The 21,836-nt window shown below is 41.3% G+C and overlaps 1 protein-coding gene across 3 annotated transcripts in view; it reads right to left on the bottom strand.

The window, feature by feature from the left end:
- Positions 1–4,367: 4,367 nt before the first annotated feature.
- The window catches only part of MED27 (mediator complex subunit 27), a 141,024-nt gene continuing 123,555 nt past the window's right edge, over positions 4,368–21,836 (bottom strand). For 2 of the 3 annotated variants that reach the window (XM_080562260.1, XM_080562259.1), the window contains exons 6-8: positions 16,206–16,247; positions 7,441–7,518; positions 4,368–4,875 (exon numbers count right to left, since the gene is read on the bottom strand). In XM_080562260.1, coding sequence (XP_080418386.1) covers positions 4,741–4,875; positions 7,441–7,518; positions 16,206–16,247 — 255 coding nt within the window. In that variant the 3' untranslated portion in view covers positions 4,368–4,740. Of the gene's footprint in view, positions 4,876–7,440; positions 7,519–16,205; positions 16,248–16,274; positions 21,204–21,836 lie in introns of those variants that run through there. The other variant, XM_080562261.1, reaches the window with a different exon arrangement.

Below are 21,836 nucleotides of genomic sequence, written 5' to 3'. Positions count from 1 at the left end.
CATTCTTCAGTTTTTCCTCTCATTTTTACCATACAAAACTGATAATCAGGCATTAGTGCCACTGTTGAGCTTTACAGATGACAAAGAGCCAAATTAAAAAACAAACAAAAAGCCCTGGTTGTGGAGAAGGAACACGCCACTGACCCCCCAACGGTTTCACTGCTCTCATGTTAACAAGAAGCAAACCTGCAGACGCCGCTTGTTTTCATCGCTTGATTTTAAAAGGGAAGAAAAAAAGACAACCTCAGAAATTCTAACAAGTTCACAGCACACATTTTTGCAGGATCTATCTGATATCCAAACCAGATTCAGAGCTCCTCAAAAGAAGAGAGGCGACACAGCCCCAACACCCCCAAGCCGTTTCGGGGCTGCTGCTGGCCGAAGGGCCGGCACCCAGCCGGCTGCCCCCGGGCTACCATGGCAGAGCAGCGTGCTTCTGGGGCAACCAAATCCCCCCGAGCAGTCACTTTCCCCGTTTACTTGCAGAAAATCTCTTCTGAAGGACACCAGGTGAGGTTAAAGAACAAAAGCCCTGCCATGCCATAGCGCATTAGTGATAAACCGGAGGAACTGGAGGCTTCCGCGCGGCCTGGTCGGTCCCAACCCAATTCAGGAGTCAGGCCGCACGCTGAGCTCGGGGAAGGAGCCCAGGAAGTGGATTAAGGTGCTAAATTCACTGATGAAAGCTGCATCAGGAGGCGGTTTTGAGACTGATCTGTCGCCCTGTTGCATGTATTTGAACTAAATCTACGACACGCACCTGGAATAAGGTCACACAGCAACAGGGGCGCCAGCACCTGCCCTGTGGCCTACACAAAATTTATCACCAGGCTACTGGGAAAGACCGAAGAGAAGAGGCCAGCACCACAAGCATCCTTTTAGTCCTTCCCCAAAAGCTTGGAGAAATGATTCTGGCTTCGAACCAGTACCTCGCACTTCCCGTTCTCTCTTTTTACACTTTCTGGGTTAGTATTTTAATGGGGATTGCTATTGGTAGCGCACAGCTCCCAATTAACCCAGGGACTAATTTAAGAAACGTATTTGTTTCCAAGGAGGCATTTAAAACTTCATAAGAAGGTAACAAATATACAAGAAAGGGAAGAGAACTAAAAGGCTTTGGTTCGAAAATTAAAGTTGTTTGCCACAGCTTGATGGCTTAATCAGTCGATCAATATTGTTCACAGGGCAGGCAGGGAGGGAGCCACGAGCTGTGATGAAAAATGCATGAGGGGACAAGGGAGACCTGGGAGTAGAAAATTAAAAAGTCAGCCTGTTACATTTGTCCAATATTGGCAGAGAAATTAAAGTGGTTTGGGGAGGGGTGCTGGGAGGGAAGCGGGGAGCTGGCTGCAATACACACCGCATAGCTGCCGAGGGTTCCCTTCATGGGAGAAACTTTCACATTAATTAAGTTGCTTTCTTAGAGAAAAGATGGATTTTGTAACCTTTAGCACTTGCAAGCTCTACAAGAACAGTAGGCGGGGTTTACACATGGAAAAATAAAAAGGGATTTCTTCCCATCAGGGTGCAATAGAAGCGCACGCTCTGCTTAGGGCAGGCCGCACCAAGCTGACACCAGGCAGGGCAAGGCGATGCATTTTTCTAAGAATTGGCTGACTTTAATGTATCATTGCCCTATAAACAACGTCGGAACAATGCAGCTCAATAGAATACAACCCATTACCCGAGCCACTAAAAGCAGCAAAGTTGTTTCAGCACATAATTTCATTTTCTCTGTTGGATTTGGCTGCTGCTGGCTGTGCAACGCCCTAAGAAATGCAGGTCTAGAACACACAGAAGTGAGAACCAACTGCTCTTTAGGGATCGTGGTCCTTGCTGTTTGCCTTAAGATGTGAGTGGTTTTAAAAGCTGCAACAAGCTCCAATGAAAAAAATAAAACATAAGTTGCTCATCATGTGACTCAACTGCTTTTTGCCTCCCGTCCCCCCTTTTAACTAAGGGTGGGAAATATTAGCGTCCAGTATCCAAGCTGCAGAGCTGGAGGAAGAACAGCAACGCGCTGTATTGTGAGAAGGGCTTTTCAGTTCAAACCCATCTCCCAGCTTCAATTCCTTGCATTCAAAACTCAAAGCGAGCTTCTGCTTGGCTTGGAAACTGACATCTCAATCAGGCACTCGCCACCAAGCGTTCCAAGTTCCAGGACAATGAGCAGAGACAAGCACGTATCGCATCCGAACTGCTGAAATTTAAAAGCTTATAAGAATTTAGATGGTTAAATTCCACTCCCTGAAATGGAAATATTCCAACCTGTTGTACTTTAAAAGATTACAGGGATAGAAAGTGCTCTTCCTCTCAAGGCATGTGAGGGGAGAAAACTCCCTCCAACTGCAGTTTCTTAGGGAAAGAAACACAAACAGGTTTGAATTGCGTTTCTGTAAGACAATTATCTTTGTACTTGGGTACCTACAGTGATTTTTATGACTCTCCATCGGACTTGCCAATTACAGGTTTAAAATTTCAGGCTCAATTAACACGGTCTGCCTGATGCTGTTCTCTAGAACTAATTATCTCCAAGTGCCAATACCCGATTCCATATATAATACTTCTGTGAACTTTGGAATTTGCTTTCTACACCATTATTTAAGTATAAACAAAATGGAGCAGACAGCAGTGCCTAAAGCAGGTTGGATACCACATTATGACCTTTTTATTAACGAAAGAAATGCTTACACCGTCAGAAACCCAGGCCTTCTAATTAGCACAGTAGCGGGACACGGGGCTGCTTATTTACAAGGCTCTCTCTCATCCAAGATGCACACGTTGTTCTGTCTTGGGTGATCTTTGTACCCAGAAGGCTGCTTGGGTCAAATAGTAGCACAAGTTTTCATTAGGTAATTCAGCTGCAGCTGGATTTGAAAAGCCATTATCTCCCTCCTGTGGCAACTTCTCTGGTGCCTGGAAGGGGGAGTTTAAAAAAAAGAAATCGAATGTCACCTACCAACATCCTCAAACAAATATACGCTCATTGTTCATACACAGTGTTGTGCCTCCACAGGAAGTCATAAACATGTATTTTCTTTCAAGTACCTCTGTCTTTAATAACAGCCAGTCTCGCCCGAGTCCTGCAGCTAGGGAGCTGAAACTCCCGCACCACTCACAGTCCGCACGATGAGAAGCTGCTGTCTGCGGAAGCTCAGCCTTTTATGTTAGCAGTAAACACAGCTAAGCCAGCACCATACGGGTACAGGGCGATACTCAATTTTCTTCACTTTTCAGGTTCCATGGCTATTAAACGCATTGCCTCATGAATGCTGTTGGTTCAAATAAAATGAGGTGAGTGCTTTGAGGTCTCTGAATACCCAATTTCACTCTGCTACAAACAAAGGGATGCCTCCCCTTCCTGTTCATCCCTCCTCAACCCCCTTTCAGATAAGGTGGTTAACTTTATGCAACATTCATTGCAAAAATGAAATAAAACCTTGCCACCACGAAAGCCTCTGACAGGGATATCTGTTCTTTCAGCACCAGAAGCTTTTCACACAAGCAGAAGGGACCTGAAAATCCCCCTGCAGCTCTGCACTTTAATGTCAACTTATTTTAAAAATTAACCAAGTGACAACGCTTCACCTCTTTACTGGCTCCCCAAAGCAAGCTTAATACTAAAGCCTTTGTGGCTTGTAAAGGAAAGGAGGGTGCACCAGCGGGAAGGACAGGTGGCACAGCCAAATTAGCTATCAAGAGATGACAGATGAAACAGTTCTCAAGAAAATACCAGAGAAGACATTGAAACCACAACAGCCCTAGGCCAGCAAACATTCATCCAGGACAGGACCAGAGACTTCCTGGTCTATGGGTGATGGAAAATCAGCTGGGGCTCGTAGAAGCTGAACACTTCCACCCATCCCAAGTGGAACGACGGCTGGGTGGGCTCTTACCCTTCACTGGCTCGTCACATGCAAGTTTTAAATCATTTAGGAAACAGGCTGTACATATCTGTGCTGAAGGGCTGAGTTATTTTCCTACTTTCAGTTCTAAAACAGGACAAATGAATTATACACAGTGTCACTGCTCATCACACATTTCTAACCACTTAATACATGCAAATTTTGTTAACATTTTTCCTTACAATTTTAGTAAAGGGAAACATCTGTTCCCCCCCGCTTCAGAAAGTACATTGCATCTTCCAAGCTGCCACATGCCTTTGAAATTCCATGTTTAATCAACACCATAATCTCTTCCAGAAAAAGACCAGCACAGATAAGCAGCCTTGCAACAACAACAAAACCCTACCATATCAGCATGCATGTTTAAATGTTTCCAGTTTGTCTCAAGAAAAGAGCAGCTTTGAAAACTTCACACCAAACCCAAGGATCTTGCTAATCAAATAATGAAATAAATAGCACAAATTCTGGAATACAAAATTTATTTCAAACTTATAAAAGATTTCAACATTGCAAATTCTGTTTCAAAACACGAACTGTACATGGATATTTTCCTTAACGTTTAGGATAAAGATCGTTGATATCAGATCTCCACAGATTTATTTCAGCTGAGAAGCATCAAGAAATCACATACAGATCTTTACCATCTTCTCCAAAATACATCAGACTCACATCTGCCTTGCCGTGCAAGGACTTTTAAATAGTAAAACGTATTAGTGCAACCCCAGTATTTAGTACAGGATGAAAGGGCCAGAAATAGAACCAGCAATTAAACCATCGGCTCTCTTTCCAGCCCGACATAGTTCTCTCCACACATGCCAACTGCTGGGCTGTGCTACTATTGCCTGCAAGTGTCATGAAAGGCTTCAAGTGTTCGGAAATCCCTCCACGTGGGCGGCAGGCCATCCTGCAGAAACTTCCCGCAGCGCTGGCACGGAGCCTGGAACAGCTTTATGTAACTTCTTAACCAGGTCTAAGAGGAAAAGGGAGAGAAATTAAGAAAACTGGATGTGGACGTTCCCCTATGTCATCATTCTTGTCAAGCAGTGATCCCAAGGACAGAGAAAGTACTTTGGCAAGGCCCCAGTGAGGTACAGTGATTTTATAAACAGAAATACGCAGAAGATTACAAGGTCACTATAAAGCTGAATTCTCACTTATTAAATATTTTGCCTTTTTAGTCACTTAAGCTAATTTGCTAACAGCAATTCACACACACTGAACAGAAGGGTTTTGCAGCTAGAGTATCTCTGCAGAAGGCAAATGTTCTCCTGCTCCTCATATTTTTACTGGAATTTAATTGTTCTTGATGGGTACCTTCTTCAACTGAATATTGGTTTGTCTCTTCCTATGAGCATCTATCACACCCCCACTGCAAACGTTCTGCAACAGTCTGAGCTCTTAATAGCTGAAGATACAAGCACTTTCACAGCAAGCTAACTAACTTCCTCCCTAATGCAATTTTAAGATCAATACTCACTGGTCATAAAAATAGTCAATGATTTTAAATCTGATTACGCTGATATATATATATATATATATATTTAGTGATATAAATATATACACGTAAAAAGGCAACTGCTGAACTACAAACAGCAAGTACAGGTGTTCTAGGCAAAGCTCTTGCGTCTCAAGTGTTTTTTCCCATTGTCATACATAACAATAAGCATTACATAACTCAATTCCAAACTCAAGGAGATACGCAACTAAAAAATACCTAGAGCAGCAGATTTATACTGTGAAGGATGCACATGAATCTTGTCATTTAAAGTCCTATTGAATTACATCGATAAGAGAAAATTGTTCCCTGAAGAAGAGGTCAGCTGAGTTTATTGAAACAAATCCTTCCATCTTCATCAGAGCCTTCTCTATAGCAACCAAACCTTTGGCCGTCAATAACTCTCCTCCAAAAGAACTGGATCTTCCATGGGTTTAGCAGTAAATATGGGGACAAGGGCAACAGAACGCTACAAGTAAATTGCTGTTATTTACTTCAGCTTGGATGGACTCTGCTTGCACAACAGAGAAATCGAATTTTCTGAACTGCGACACAAAAATAGGTAAATGAAGCTGAATTGCGCACTGAAGACATCTCTTGAAAGAAAAAAAAATTCTTCTCCATTGCCATTGGAAAATTAGGGCTTCACTACCTCCTGTCATGTGGATTGCTCAACTGACAGCTGAACGGACTAATTTATTGACACTTTGGTTGTACATCTGGTTTTGCTTTGTTAAAATTTTTAGTAGTGTTTTATCAAATCAATAAGGCAGGCCCATGGCTTAAACAAACGTGATACCCATTCTATTAAACATTAATTTTCAGACACGTTGGAACATGAATTTGACCAGTAAGAGTTGTTTTCACCTTTCAAAACCCATTTTAAGATGCACTCTAAGAGAAAAGACTTTCGTGATCTCTCATCTTCGTGGCCTTTTTATTAAATAAACAAAGAAACAAGCACAGCAGGTAAGCGAATCTGACCTGAAATCACACATTGGAAATGAAAGACATAAAAGAACCGATGCTATCTCACACACCTACAGATTGTGAATGGCAAAATTAGGTGTTTGTTTTTAAAAACTCTCAATTACATTGCTCCAAGTGAAGGGGTAATGCAATAGCTGAACTAAAAAGTCTGAAGAGCAGAAGTCTCTCCCCAAAGCCTCCTTTGCAGTGGAGATTGCCATGGAGAGAACAGCGACAGCACTCACTGCCAGAATTCTGAAGGAATTCTGAATCATAAACCCTTGATCTCACCCTCTAACAGGACTGCTTGTACACAAGTTTATCTCACAAATAAAAACCTAAATACAAGCAGAATTAAAGTGATAAACTTAATTCTGCATGCGAAGGTAGAGTAGATTTCATTAATTTTGTTCAGTAAGGAAACGGTGGAGTACCTCCGTGAGCACTTCCTCAATTCCAAAAAGCTCGGTGCTGCAGCAGGTGGAAGTCCCTTGCAATTCCTTAAGGAACTAGGTTTGGGCTGAAGGTGGATGCAGCAAAATGGTCTCTTCCTGATGATGTTCCTGCCTCTGCCTCGCCACTCACACAGTAACTCTCCCCACAAGCCATACCGGGCACACTGACAGGCCGGCTCAGCTGGAATACACTGAATGGGAGTTTGCTCTTACTGAGGAGCTTTTGTTGAAGCTGATTTCTCACATCCAGAAATTGACTCCTTGCACAGCAAGAGCAGTGTGAAAGAGCTGGTCCATAACAAAGAGTTTGGCTGAGAGGGTTTTTTTCTGCTATCTTTAGAGATGACCCAGACTAGCTCTGTAAACAGGAACCATTGAGCAAATAGCGAGAGCTGTGATAAGAGTAACTGTACAAAGCTCAACCTTCACAGCTACCCCATGGTATTGAGATTTTTCATCCTTGTCCAGGTATGAGATAAAGAATTACAGACAGACAATCTCTACTGTCTAGCTTGCTTAAACAGGTGAAGTTATAAATGCATCACAACTGCCTCATGCCATTCACTGCCAGCAAGCCGAAGCCTGTCTGGAAGCACATTTCTTCAACCACGCTTACCATGAAAGACCTGACTACCACGTCGGGCATCTGGGGCAGCTGGTAGTGCAGCAGAGCAGTGGTCGCGTGATCCGTCACCTGTACCAGGCAAAAGGAGAAGAGGCCTCATTCGTTCTGCGTTTCTGACAAATTAAGTGCTAATGTGAAGAAAAAGCAGCATAAACTCCATGGAGAGGTAGCAAACCGAGGACTACATGGCTGTGAAGACATTTTTAGAGTAATTTTGATAGCTTTCTCCGGGTAGTTTCCATTCCTGCAGCCAGCTTCACACAACAATCAGCTAAAACAATCCTGATAATTATTTATACGCATACATGATAATTATTCATATGCACACGGTAAAATCAGAACACCTGCGGAAATTCAAAAACATGACAAAAGCTAGTAGTGTAGGTAATCTCTATCACTGCTAAAAGGACAGAAATTTCAAAAAAAAGAGAACTTGTTCTGTATTAAAAGCATCCATAGCAAGTAATTCACCTAACTTACTTATGCCTACAGCATAAGAGCAGAACCTATACCTCTGTGATTGAAATCCCATGTATTCCATGAAATCATAAACAAGCAAAATCACTAAGCAAATATTGTCAGTGGAAAGCACTTTGCTTTTCCATGTTCCCATTTTTCACTTTGGTAATTTTTAGTAGAGAATGTATTTCTTCAACATATGTTGATCTGCTCAACAACAACAACAAAAAAAAAACAACCAAAAAAAACCCCATTGACAATAATGTAGCTAAATTAGATAGTTCTGGAAGAGGTCAGGACTCCTGAGAAAAAAAAACAACAACAAAGTTTTGGGTTTGGTCTTCTTTATTAGACAGGAAAAAAGAGGAAAAAAAAGAAGGGAAAAAAATAAAAGGATGAGGAAAACAAGGTAAAATAACCTCACTTGAAACTGCATTTTAATGAAGTAGTGAGGATACTCCTCTCCAATTTCATGAGAACACTTGAAAGATTTAAATCTTGTAGTTCTATTTCAGGTTGCTTACGCTGAACAAATAGGAATCGAGCTCTCATTTCCTCTGAAAACAGGAATCAATTAATATGATTATGGCTCATAACTACTTGCATTAGTAAAAGATTCCTGATAGAAAGCTTTTTAATCTACCAGACAGAGCCATAACAAGATCTTACATCTGGGAATTACAGCTAGACAGAATACAAATAAAACATAAATTTGTAACTGCAACAATAATTAAAAAATAAATCAGTAGAACTAACCAATGGTTCAATAGCTTTTTTTCTTCCCCTTTTTTTTTTTTTAATCACTACCATTTAAAAATGATTCTGAAGGGGGACAGTTTCTGAACAGCTATGACACAAATTCACCAGCAGTGCCCAGCCTGCCAGCTGTAGTTTTAGAGCTTCCCAAAATATTATCACAGTCAACAGCTTGCTTCTTCACAGAAGTTACCAGCTTCAGGCAGAAATTATTGGCAAAATTCTTTGGGCTGCACTTACAAAGATCTCAGACAACACAATCCCAGCAGCTATTTTGCATCTTGTAACTTGTAAATCTATTTATAGTCCTCATCAGTAATTAATAAGGAGACGAGGTGTTCTTCTCAGGTGTTGTCTTTCTATTTTCCAGGGCATGTCTACATAGTATAGTAAATTCTGAGTAAGAAAGTGTGAATTGAAATCACAATTGCTGTTCCCAACTAACTCCACTTGTTCCTAATTTGTATTTAGTCTAATTCAGCAAAGCGAACTGTGCTGAAGCACTGAAAATTTCATTGTACAGAGGCTCATGCCTGAATCTATTTAGGGAGGTGAATCTGTAAAAGATATATTCCTGAAAATCCACATACAGACGGGCTCTAACCATACAAACTTCCTCCGCAGAACACTAGATGAACACAGTCTATCCTGCAGTTTTAAGTTACACTGCAATTTTAGAAACAGATTCTGCTCCCCAGCGTTCACACACACGCCTCACTCCTAAGGCAGCTCCAGCAAGTGCAAGGACAGCTGATTCTGGCATTTGGAAGGTAAAACTTCTGGGAAAACATTCACAAAATGGACCTCAACCTGCTGAAGCTCTTTATACGCCAAACACACACACACAAACCCAGAAATAACACGATTAACTGTACGCTAATAGTACAGCGTAACACAAACCAGGCATTTCTTTCAAACATCTCATGTGGTGTTTAGAAATGACTGTAATCCAAGTCCTACTAGTTACGTGATTTTTTTTTCCTTTTAAGATGCTGCTTTTATAGGATAACACCAGACATGTCAAAGAATAGGAAGTTCTGAGGATATTTATGAGCAGCCGCTCTCCTTCTGCTGTATTTCTACTTCTAACAAACTGTATTTTTTTCCACTGAACAACAAAGTTGTTTTCTCTTAGCATTGAAGATGTGGAAAGTTGCTAAAAAAAATAAATACTGCTATTAACAAATTTAAAGGGAATGGCCACTTTGGCGATGTTGCACATATGCTGTTCCCATTGTAATGTAAAGCTAATGAGATTCCACAGGGAGATAAAAGCCACACCAGCATTGCTAGAACACTAATCATGTTTTCTGAACAAAAAGGAGGCGATTTCTACCATAAGCAACTGCTTATACAGTGCTTCTGAAACAGATCAAAGCGGGTGTCAAATCTGAGGAAGAGGAGCAGGGGAACGAACCCCCCCAGTGAAAGGAGCACACAACACAGCAAAGAGAAGAGAAAAGAGAAACGACAAACTGGCCAGTGCTTGGGAGCGAAGGAAGAATTAAAACCTTTGCCCCCCAAGGTAACAGAGATGATAAGAGAAAGCATAAATTGTCCAACTTTTTTTTTTTTAAATAATAAAATAATTCTTTAAAAAAAAAAAAAAATCGATCCTGAGCTTTACTAATGGGAATATGATTTCACACCAAAGCAAAGCAAAACAAACTGCATATGAGCCAGCTCAGTTAAGGGACACATTTTTTCTTCCAGCCAAGCTGGAATCACAAACGAATTTATTCTGGGTGTAGGATGACATTTTGTGCATTTCAGGACTTTATTTTATTAACCTCACTTTCATTGCTATATCCTACCTACTGCTATCTAAACTATCAGTCACTTTTTAATTCTACCTCCCTCTATAGAGGAGCATATTCAGAAAAGTACAAATTGATTAGGATAGCTGTTGCTCTGGACCTTGAAATAGATTTTCAAGTGATGTTGCAGAAAAGCTCAATATCTCACAATTCATATACTGAAAAGCACCTGGCATTTTTGCCAGAAAAAAAAAAAAAGGCAATCTACTGAAGCCACAATTTTGCTAAATAAAATAGCTGTTGCTTAACTAAGCATGCTCCCACTCTCAGACAGAGGAAAAAAAAACTTCATTTACAAGAAAAAAATAATCTGGTCTTCACCTTTAAACAAACCTAAGCTGTCTTGGGCTGTATGAAGTGATTCTGCTTTAGTGAGGCACAGTCTTGCTTTCAGTTTGAGCAAGGAATTGTTCTTTATTGATAGTTAGGAAATATTTTTCTCATTTTTGTTTCCAAGCTGATTGCAAACGTGCGCTCCTTAAACCCATCTCCGCTCCCTCATCCAGAGGGAATGCAAAGCAGACTGATACCGGACCAAACCCAATCTTATCGTGACTTTGTGCAAACGCCATCTCCCCTGCTCGCCCCCCCCCGAGACCACCCGGGCACTCGCTGCGAGATGCTCCCCGCGGAGGCGGTGGCGCTCGGTGAAGCCGCGTGCTCCTGCCCTGCTCGTGCAGCTGGCTGCTGGGCTGGCTCGCTCCCTAAGTTGTCAATAGCTCGGGAGACCAGCACACAGCGGTGGGCAGCAAGCGAAATCCCTGTTATTTGTCTCAACCGAGCCCACGCCAGACGTTTCTATAGCATTTCTCTGCCCGCTTGCTAGCGGTGCTGTGCTGCAATGAGCTGTCCAAAAATGGCATTATTGGGCCTTGACAAATGCCGTTAGTCATACATCTCCAACAGGGAAAATTCATTCAAAGAAGCATCCTACAATCCTACAATTGTTCAGCTGGGAAAGCCGAACAAGTGCTTCCTCTGATTGCCAGAAGAGGCACAAAATCAAGGACCTGGGGTACGGCATTTCTCCGTAGATTAGGCATGTTCCACAGACGTATGAAGCTAGAGCTGGCCTAAAAACTAAAACAGAAAAGTAAGAACCACATCATCACATGGCTAAATTAAAGAAGCTATTCTAATATTTTCTCCTTGCTATTGGATCTGCTTTTCAAGAGGAGGTGCAAAACTTCCTCTAAGAGGCATAACTTTCCTCGCAACTTACTTATTGGTTTATTTCCTCCAGTAGAGCATTGAGGACTCAATCTAATATAAAGGGATTCTCTAAATCCCCAGAAAGTTTTTTTAATTTTTTTTTTTAAACCCTGCTAGGTTCGTGACCTTAACAGCAGCCTATGGCAATGAGTTCTAGGGGATAATAAGAGCACTAAAAGAAAAAAAAAAACCAACTATTTTATTACTGTTTAGACCTTTTATACTGTGGAAAACTGCATGAGTGCCTTTGTTCATTTCCAAGGATTCCCATTATTCAATCTTCTCTCCAGGAACACGTTTTAGTCTCTCTGGAGGGAAGCAGGAGAGCACAAAACCCAGTCAGTGCCTCGGAGGCACTCTGGAAGGATGATAAATGGTGCCTCTACAAACGAGCACTGACGAACGCCACAAAAATCCTTTACACACCTTTCCCCCGCTCCTAATTCAGTAAAACACTACCAGGCGTTTCTGAAGCACAGGATTTCTTAGCTGTTTTCAGAGCTCCCAGCATTTAAGTTCTTATTTTGCTTGTTCTGCTTACTTGGACTGGAGCAGAGATTATTTTTTTCCACCTAAGCAGGTCTTTGAACAGAGCCAAACAGTGATCATGCGAAGGAGCAGTCCCGCAGGTGACCCTGGACCAGCCCATCTCCTCTCCTTGAGCAGACGTATCAATAGCCCGATAGCTGTCTCATGCATGCATTCATCCTGCATGTGATTTTATTCTGAGATTATTGACAAGAATACATCTTCATACATTACAATACTTATATGCCCTTGTAGTGGTGAGAACTGTGCTCCGAGTTTGGGATCGCACGTCTCACAAAGAGCTGGGGAGGCACCAAGAGCTGCCTAAAGTTTAGGTTAAAACGTGACTTGGGAAGAGGCATGTCAGTCCAAACAGAGAGCAGTTCGTGGCACGCTAAAAATGAAAAACCACTCAGGTGAAATTAAGAAAGGGACTCGAGATCAGTAAGAAACAGACGTCTGAATATGACTCAAGCAGCCCAACTGATCGTACTGCATAGCAAGAAACGCTGCTGCTCTTACTGAGCAGCTTGACAAACGAAACAATTAATGTTTGACTCCGTTTCCCCAGTTACACAGCTTTCATCCATTCAGAGCAGTTCCACCATTCTACATCTCTTTTTTTTTGAATGTAACTTAACAAATATCGCACCTTTCTCTACAATCCATATATATAATTTTTAAACTTTCTGCACAATGACTGGAATTGTGCAGTCCTCACACAGGTTTTTCCTCCCACTAAGATTTAAGCCCCCAAATACTTCCCGATTTCCTATTTGTTCCTCCTCTTGTGCCAGTGGACCAAGACATGCAAGGTGCTAAAAGAAGGAGGTTTAAGATGAAAACAGTTGCTACTCCTGCAGAGTTTAAATGTCAGACAAACATGGGAGTCTGAAAACCTTTTCATTGCTCCTCGTGCTTTTGCCCTTTCAGCCTCCCCTCTCTTATTTCTCAGCTCCATTCTCTGAATCTAACCCTGCTGGTGGATTCAATAGCTACGAAGCTTACTCACCCCAGGACCAGACTCAAGAAGACTCCAGGGAACGCAGAAAATGACCATACACTAACAGTAATGGGCCCTCTGGGAGCTGTCCCCCATCAAATTATACACACTCGGGTATCCTGACTAATAAGGAGCGAGAGAAAAGGCTTGCTGACACAGCCAACGTTTGCAAACAAAAGTCAGGACAAATTTAGCATCGTTTGACAGGGTTGGATTGAAGATCAGAGGTCTCTAGTCCTTAACCTAGAAAGTCATCCCGCAACCCTGGGAGATTTTGACAGGCTCGCAGCTACCACAGACAGGTATCTTGCGAGCTCCAGATGTTGTTGTATTATCATTGAAGACAGAGTTTGAGAACTTGGTGTGGCTTTTAAAGAGAAACGTCCCTGCCCTTCAGAGCGATGATTGATTCTGCAGCATTAAAGGTGGTAGAGCTGAAAGGGCTGCCCGGGCTCCTCGGTGGCAAGAGCAACTCATCCGTATCCTTCCTTCTGGGCACAGCGCTCCCACGTAGTGTTATCCACAAAGCCGTACTGCTGACTGGCACCAGAAAAACAGCTCAGGAACATTCAGCTATACTCTGATACAGCTACCGATGATTTTTAGTGGCATGAAAACATTTGTTCCGAAGATCCGTCAGTACTACAATGCTAACAGAATGTAAGAGTTTCTCTGTTTTAATCATTTCCTCTATTTTGCTACTGTTAAACAGCTCTTCCAGGGATGTACAAATGGATACAAGCACAGCTTCAGAGAATAAAGAGAAAATCAAACGAAACACAACACCACAGAGAGGAAACTTACTATGCTGGACCACGGCATTTTCTGTTTTCTGTTTGAAAATTTGTCTTCAGTCCTAGCTTTAACTTATTTAACTATCAGCTCAGTAGTGCCAAATCTATTGATTAGAAAGTACCATCACCTTGCATTTTTATCCCATTTTTATGCGAGGATCTGAGAGCACAGTGCAAACCAATTCAGCACTAGCTCCTGTGAAGTCAGCAAGTATTACCCCAACTGAAGGGATGCAGAAATCTGATCCAAAGAGAGGTGAAGTTGCCCAAGGTAACACAATGACAGAGCCGGGAACACCAGCTGTAAAAGCACAGGCAGCTCCTGCACATGTTAAAGGCAACCTTTTCTCCTGCAGTTTTTCTTTTCTTTTTTTTTTTTTTCTGGGGGGGGTGATGGAAATATTAATGTATTTGGTATTATTTACCAAGAGAGAACTCGAAAACGGGAACTTGTACACAGGTCACCTTCTTTTAGAAGAATTAGGAACAGACCAGCCACTTATTTTATATACCTAGAGACGTGTGCACAGACCATAATTAAAATGCATCTTGATATATTTTTTAAGTTACCATCCAGTGCATATTATTGAAATTAGTATTTTAAATACAACCAGAGAACAGATTCATATGTATCCAAAAAGCAGCCACACAGGCAGCAGTAACAGAGGCATTTCACATTTTCTCACTGACCTCTCTCACTTTTGATCTGAAGACCCTTGCCTGGAGCTAAAGAAAAATTTACTCTATGTACTTATGCTCCCTGAGTCCTGAACTTGGGCTCCTAAGCAAACCTCTACATTTACTCTACACTTATCTTTCGTATGGACAAAGTTATGCAATCAAAACCTCAAGATTTATTATCAATTATCTCAAATCCAAGTTATTCAAAACTAAAACATCCAGGAAGACAATCTTAAACTCAAATGAAACTATAACCTAAAACACACATGGGGAAATTGAGATGATGCACTTAATTACAGAGTCTTAAATTTATTCCATTGCAAAAATTACCTAAAAGCATACTGATAAACAATTTACTAAGATTTACACTGTTTTGCTTCCCTCTGGATTACCCTACTTGACAAAAAATATTTTTGAGGAGCGAGGAAAAAAAATAAAGAATATTTAATCCACTAATCTCTGGAGTAAAGAACCAAGCACAGCAAAATTCTGCTTTAATGCTAGGCAGAGAGGAAGAGCAACCAACTTCCCCAAAAGCTGTCCTTTGATCTCTAGCACGCTAATACCATAGGTCAAACATCTTCACTTCTGACTGCATCTGAAGTCTTGGAAGAAAGATGCACAAACGCAGTCAATATGCCATACTTTTGACCCCTGCTTTTATGCCCTTTAGAGTCCCTGACCCATTATTTGTTACATAAACTACAAAAGTAGATGAAAGGAAGCTAGCGTGCCGGCTGGAGACTCAGGCGCCTTGAACTGTGGCTCGAAGGTAAGGAAATTGGAGTTTAACCCCGGATCAATCTGAACTTACAGCATTCTGACAAGAGGCCTTCAAAGAGAAATCTTCTCCTACCTGCCTGGAAAATAGCAAGATACAGATCTATCCAAAAACCATCTTTGCCTTCTTAGTAGTTTCATATTTATTGCTCCTATTCTCTCTGTCTTTTCTTACTGAAGGGAATGCCGTTCCACAAAGTAAGTCATTCCTTTTGCTTAAACCATCATGAGAAGAGAAATAGCCAAAATAGCATCATGTAAAAAATTTACAAACTTGTTTTGGAAAGCTAGTTTACAAATTTATTAAAATCAAGTCCCCGGGAGAGAGGGGCAACTGAAAAGAATGAAAGCAACAAAATAAAATTCAAAACAACCCGGTCCTCCCACTCCACAAAAGATTTAAACTGAAAAAGAGTACTTGAAAAATTCACCTGAACTTTTAAAGCTACAGAAGTAAAGTCTCCAACTTCCTATTCCAAACCACGGGCTGAAACTGTGATGGGAAATAAATCCAAACAAAACAACTGCAGAAGTGGTCTCCTTGTTTTCTGCTTGCCGTTTTCCATTACTACAGATTACAGTCTCTTATTTGCAAGTTGTGGTAAGAGTTACAGAACAAATAAAGGAATAAATTCTGAATTCTTTTGCATAAGGCCCTAGGTATTTAAAATAAACTCCACCTGTCTTCTATACGCATTATGTAGAGAGAGATGATGAGGGACTTACCTTCTGAAAAACCTGATAGTTGGATTTGGACCATATGTCAAGCTACAATAGGGAAAAAAAAGAAAAGTTATATATTACCACATGCAATTACCGAGGAAAAAAATTTTAAGTAGCTGTTCAAATTCAAAGAGAGGGGAAGGAGAGTTATGGAGCCTTATTTCTCAGTTCACTAGTTTGACCCATCATCTTTACCTGTTGCAATCTGAGAAATAATGACAAGATTTCATTTGTTTTGCAACAAAAAATGAACACAGTTCACCACAATTTCATTAACAAAAATCTATATATACACAAGACCTGCTGAATTACTGTGTTCTCTTTAAAAACAGCAAAATCTTCATCTGTCTGGGGCTGCGGCTAATCTATGCAAATAATCATCAGTTTCAGTTTGTTTCTAAAATGAGGGCATTTTTATCAAGTTGATGCTTGTCTTGTGTCTGAATAAGTGATTCAGTTACAAATGACACAAAGAACATTTAGCTGAATTAAACCAAAGCACTGGTCTACTGGGGCTAAATAAAACATCCCTTAGGAAACCGCATTTACATTTGCAGACAAAAATCACACTAACCGAGATTTAAGGCTGCAAATAACTGCAGACATCCATGGCTTAAATGCGTGCTCAACTGCGTATGAACTAAAAGAACAAAATTGAAATAAATGTTATTAACCCCAGAAACCAGAAGGTGAGGCTGCCCTTGTTAAACAACCAAATGGCTCGCACTTTAAAAAAAATTCAGCTGATGTGCTAGTGCTCTTTTAGCCCAGCCTTGTGGAGGATCTTGTACGCTGTCAAAGAGAAGCAGGGGGAGGAAATAAGAATTTCCTTCAATCCCTGACTTGCAAATCACTTTTGTCTGCAGATTCCACTATACTCAACATTTTCATGTGCACAAAACTTCCCCCAGGAAAGGTGTTTGTTACAGCATTAACCTTAGGAACCTTAACCTAGATGAAAGAAAAACTGAGTGCATTTATGAAGCAGGTACCTCTAGTGCTGGATTATGCTGTTTGACACATGCTTTCCCACAAGGGGCACATTCGTATCTCCCTCTCATGGTCAGCCACTTGGAAGAATATAAACCAGAAATAATAAATTTGTTTGAAGATGCACAAGAGGTCCAAACATTACATGCAGAATGTACAACGGCATAAACCTAACAAAGCTGACCAAAGATTAATTTTTTCTTTTACCATTCATGATTGGGAAATAAATATTTGTAGTGTAGCAATCTAAAACACCCATCTTTAAAAAAAAATTGTCCACGAACAGCACCACTAAGAGAAAGGCATGGAAAATGACTGGCTTCATTCACTGCTGGCAGGTTACTTCCAAAGCACATAAAACCCCTTTGGACCACACGGCATGTCCCCAGTTGCAAATTCACCTTTCATCATTGAGAAATACACACATATAGTGGTTCTAGCTTTCTTGGAGAAACACATTTAAATGCATATGTAAAACCTGCATTTACAATTAATGGAATGACAAAATAACGTATTACGTTTCCATCTGCTGTATTTTAATTAAAAATGTAAATAAGAGAAATCAAGCTAACTGTAAAACTCTGAGAATAAATAGGGTATGGTATGTTCGATACATTCTGCTAAGTTTACATCTTAAAAGAAGTTGATTTAAAAGAAGAGACACTTTGTTGGATTCATCTCCTTTATAATAAAGTGCAGCTAATTATTTTCATTCCAATTTTTGACAGCGTCCGTAAGTGCTAGCTGAAATTACACGTCTTCTAAAAGGCACAAAGGTTAGAGTCTGAAATGAAAGAAATGAGTGAAATACACTAGAGGGAGAAGGATGGTGAACCCAAGTATTTAATTCACGTAGCTAAAAAGGTTGAGAACCCTAGAGGTTCCCACTCCTTTAAGAGTACCAGCGTTATGTGGCTCCCTTCTGAATACGGGTACAGAAGCGACTCTCGAGTCCCCAAACCTCAGCCTGGGCAGGAGGTACTGTTAAAGACTTTAAACATCACTTCGGCGTAGATGTTTCATGGCTTAGTACCACTGACCTTGCCGTGAGACAAAAGGCAGCTGATGTCTCAGTGCCTTTTCCAGGCTAGCTGAAGACAAAAGTACCCTAAGGCATGTACCTGCAACACTCTGCATTTTCTGCCTCTTAAGGTGGGTTCAGGAACCTGCCTGAATACCGACACCACTCATACTCTGGGCCCCACAGCCGGTGGTTCAGCCAGGACTTGGACCTGAGCTTGATTTACAGTTACAATACACCTGTGCCTATAGGGAAGACAGCATCTTGTTTCCCTATTACATAAATCTACATTTGCAAACAAAAAATTAACACAGATTTTTTTAAACCGTTTTCATGTAATTTCAGGCTTGCTTTAACTGCAGACAGAGTTGCTATAATTGGAATGTATATATGGTTTTGCTAATCTCTAGTGATCAAACCAAGTGTGTGATCCTCTCCAGTTAGACTCAAGACCAAAAAAAAAAAGGGAAAAAAAGAAAAAGGCCACTTCAGATGCTGCATTAAGATGAGCCCAACAGGTTCTGAATGTTCATTAGTTGACAAGGAGATTGAAAAGCTGAGAAAGTAATGAATAGGCATGAGTAATGAATAGTTCTTATAGACATGATGTTATCCAAGTTTAAAGAAAAAAAAAGAGCCACAAACCCCCTCCCCAAGCCACATGCAGACATCCTAAATGACTGCCCACCTTTTCCCCTGAAACAGGATTAAGGCAGAGGCGGATTAAAGAATGCATCGTTACAGGTCTATTATTCTTCAACTTTTCACTTTCAATCAAGACACACATTTGTAACTAAAAAACTGCTGAAAGCACAATTTCAGGGCATCCTCTGCATGTGAATTAAACTGGGGCTTTCTTTCCCAGCGCCCCACTCTCCCCACCCACCCCCAGCATAAGTAACAAGAGGCCATTTTCTGAAGGTCGTCTGAACGATTTCAAAGGCGATAACAAATCAGAATGTTCCCTGAATCTAATATCAAACAGGTCCAGTGCCAACACTTATTAGAGAAATCGGATTCAGCCCCCCCTTCACCCAAACACACACACATCCAGCTTTGAAGTGGAAAGAATGTGGGGATCAGAAATTACCCGAGAGACAGCTCTGGCTGTCTTTGAAGCTTTCCTTTGATACTACTATTTCTTTTCCTCTCTTACGCTAGGAGGCTAAAAGCTGCCTTTTCTTATTGATATGGGGTAATTAATGAAGCCATAGCATTAACATAACCCAAGTTCCTTAACGTGATAATTCAACAGAGACACTTATGTTTCTTCCATCTAACGGATGCAAAAATAGGAATTTGGCTAGATGGTGAAGTTAAGCACTCACTCTAAATGCACCCCGTCACGGTGGTTCTTGGGATACGGATCCAAAGAAAAGCAGGGAATTATCATGCCAAAAAAAAATCCCAATGCATTTTTCTTTTTATTGGCAGGCTAGGGATACTAACAGATCAGCTGACGATACGCCTGCCGTGCAAGAGTGAGCTGCATAGCTTCATTTATTCAGGAATCAGGACATCAGTAATTAATTACTATCCACGGTTAAATTCCAGTGCACAATGAGTATGTCAAAGTTTGAAATTAAGGGTGGCACAGTGCCACTGCTAAAGCTACAGGGCTAATTAAAATGCATCAGTATGTGGTGGATGCAACGGGTTAGTAGGGTAAGCAAGGAAGCCTGCAGAACAGTCAGCGTACAGAGCCGACTACATGACAGAGGCTGCCAGATCTCACCTATTGTTTTTGCGAAGTGTCACCAAAAATGTCTAAGTTATGCAGCTGGCAACCTGGCAAAGACATATTCTGCAGGGTTTGTGAATAATTCACGAGAGAAGTATATGAAGCACTTAAGAAACACACTGATGCTTTGTCTGTATAAGCAAAGCTCAAAAATAAAATACCAGAATACAGTATCTTGTTTTACTCATTGCAAGCTTAACACTACCTTTTATTTTTTCACCTTTGTTTTTAAAATTATGTAAATCTGAAAGAGAGAGTAACCAATTTAACTAGACTTCAGTACTCCAGAAACCGTGTGAAGCCTCCACATAAGTACCTGTCAACACAGACAGCACAACGCACGAGTACAGCGCAACCTAAAGCGCCCCGGATAATGCAATGTCAGCTTTCCCGCGCAGCCGCTAGCTGCGCCTCAGGGTGCCACCATGCACAGTTCCACAACTACCAGAAACACCCATATTTGTTTTAGTTCGATTTGCCTAATGCACCAGAGGACATCAATACCTCTGTTTGGACTCATCTCTTTCCCTTCTCTTCCCAGTAATGTGAAATTAGCCAGAACAGCTGTAATTTCAGAGATAAATGATGACACCCCCCCCCTAGTTCACAAGCAAACAGATGGCCTCTTCTGTGCTTTGCAGTGCTTTGCACACTTACTGTCTGTGTGGTCATCGAGTCTCCCAGTGATGGCCATTTCCCCTTTGGTTGAATATTGCTGAATATATACCATTGCCCCAAGCTCCGCTTCAATCCGTGAAATCCTCCCAGTGAATTTCACCCTTGTTACCTAACGGACCTTTGGACTTGTGGACTTAGGGGGATTACTCAAAAGACCATCATTCAGCCAGTTAAGCGTACAAAAGTACAATGATGCTGTGACTTATTCCAGCGTCCCTTCTTCAACGTGGCTTACAGAAAAGACTGGAGATTCAGAATTGCCATATCGTATGATGCCTCCTAGTTAATCTAATTTCTGCTGTTTACAAATATTAAATGCTCCCTAGAAATACATCAGCAACCCCAAATCAGCAATTACTGTGTAACCGCTCACGGGAAAAACAGTCCTCTCCTATTGTGATGCTGACAGCTCTCTGTATTTTTATTATCTAAAGAAGATACTCGCTGATCTCCTTTTTCATACCCTTCTGTCTCTCTCTGAATGCTACTGCTTCCTCCCCAACATCAGGCTGGGAACAGAGAAGCCAGAATAGTATGGTGAAGCCTCACTGGAGTACTCTCCCAACAGCATCTGTTGTGACAGAGAAGGAATTGGAATGGACTATGTTTGCAATTGACTGTAATCGCTCATTCCCAGCAGGCACAATAAAGTAAAGCGAATCATTGCAAGAGCACAATCTTATTCTTATACTCCAATTACCAGTGTAGTTAATTAGCAGAAAAAAGGGAGCCCACTGTTTGTCAATATGTGTTCCAGTTGGCAAAACTAGCAAGCTACGCATTTATTCACTCTTCCAAGCCAAATTTACTCATGATTTAAGTGGCTGCAGCTCCAGTTCTACTTAAGTCAGAAGAAATGTTCCTATTTATACCTAAAACGCAGACCTTCAGGTTTGCTAAAGCCTTGAGACGGCCCAGTGGAATAGCAAACTGCCATTGAACAGACACAGGTTCACTCAGCCCCTGGGGAGCAGTCACATAGCCTAGCGTTGGACACTGAAAGCTGAATCGGTAGAAAACAGCCTCTCCTGCAGCCTGGCTTAAAGCAAGAAAACAATCCAGATGTTAGCACGGATGCTCAAGTGAAGCTAACTGCTCCCCACTGACAACAGACAAAGGTTAGTGCCCTGTGCCCAAAGTTAGCCTTGGTGAGCACCGCTCTCGAACGACGGCAGAGAAAAGGTATACAGCTCTCCTGAGAGTT

This window comes from Anser brachyrhynchus (assembly GCF_964034855.1).
Source record: "Anser brachyrhynchus genome assembly, chromosome: 19".
In the NCBI taxonomy this organism is placed as follows: Eukaryota; Metazoa; Chordata; class Aves; order Anseriformes; family Anatidae; genus Anser; species Anser brachyrhynchus.
The sequence above is the reverse complement of the archived record's forward strand: the minus strand, read 5'-3'. Positions and strand labels throughout refer to the sequence as shown.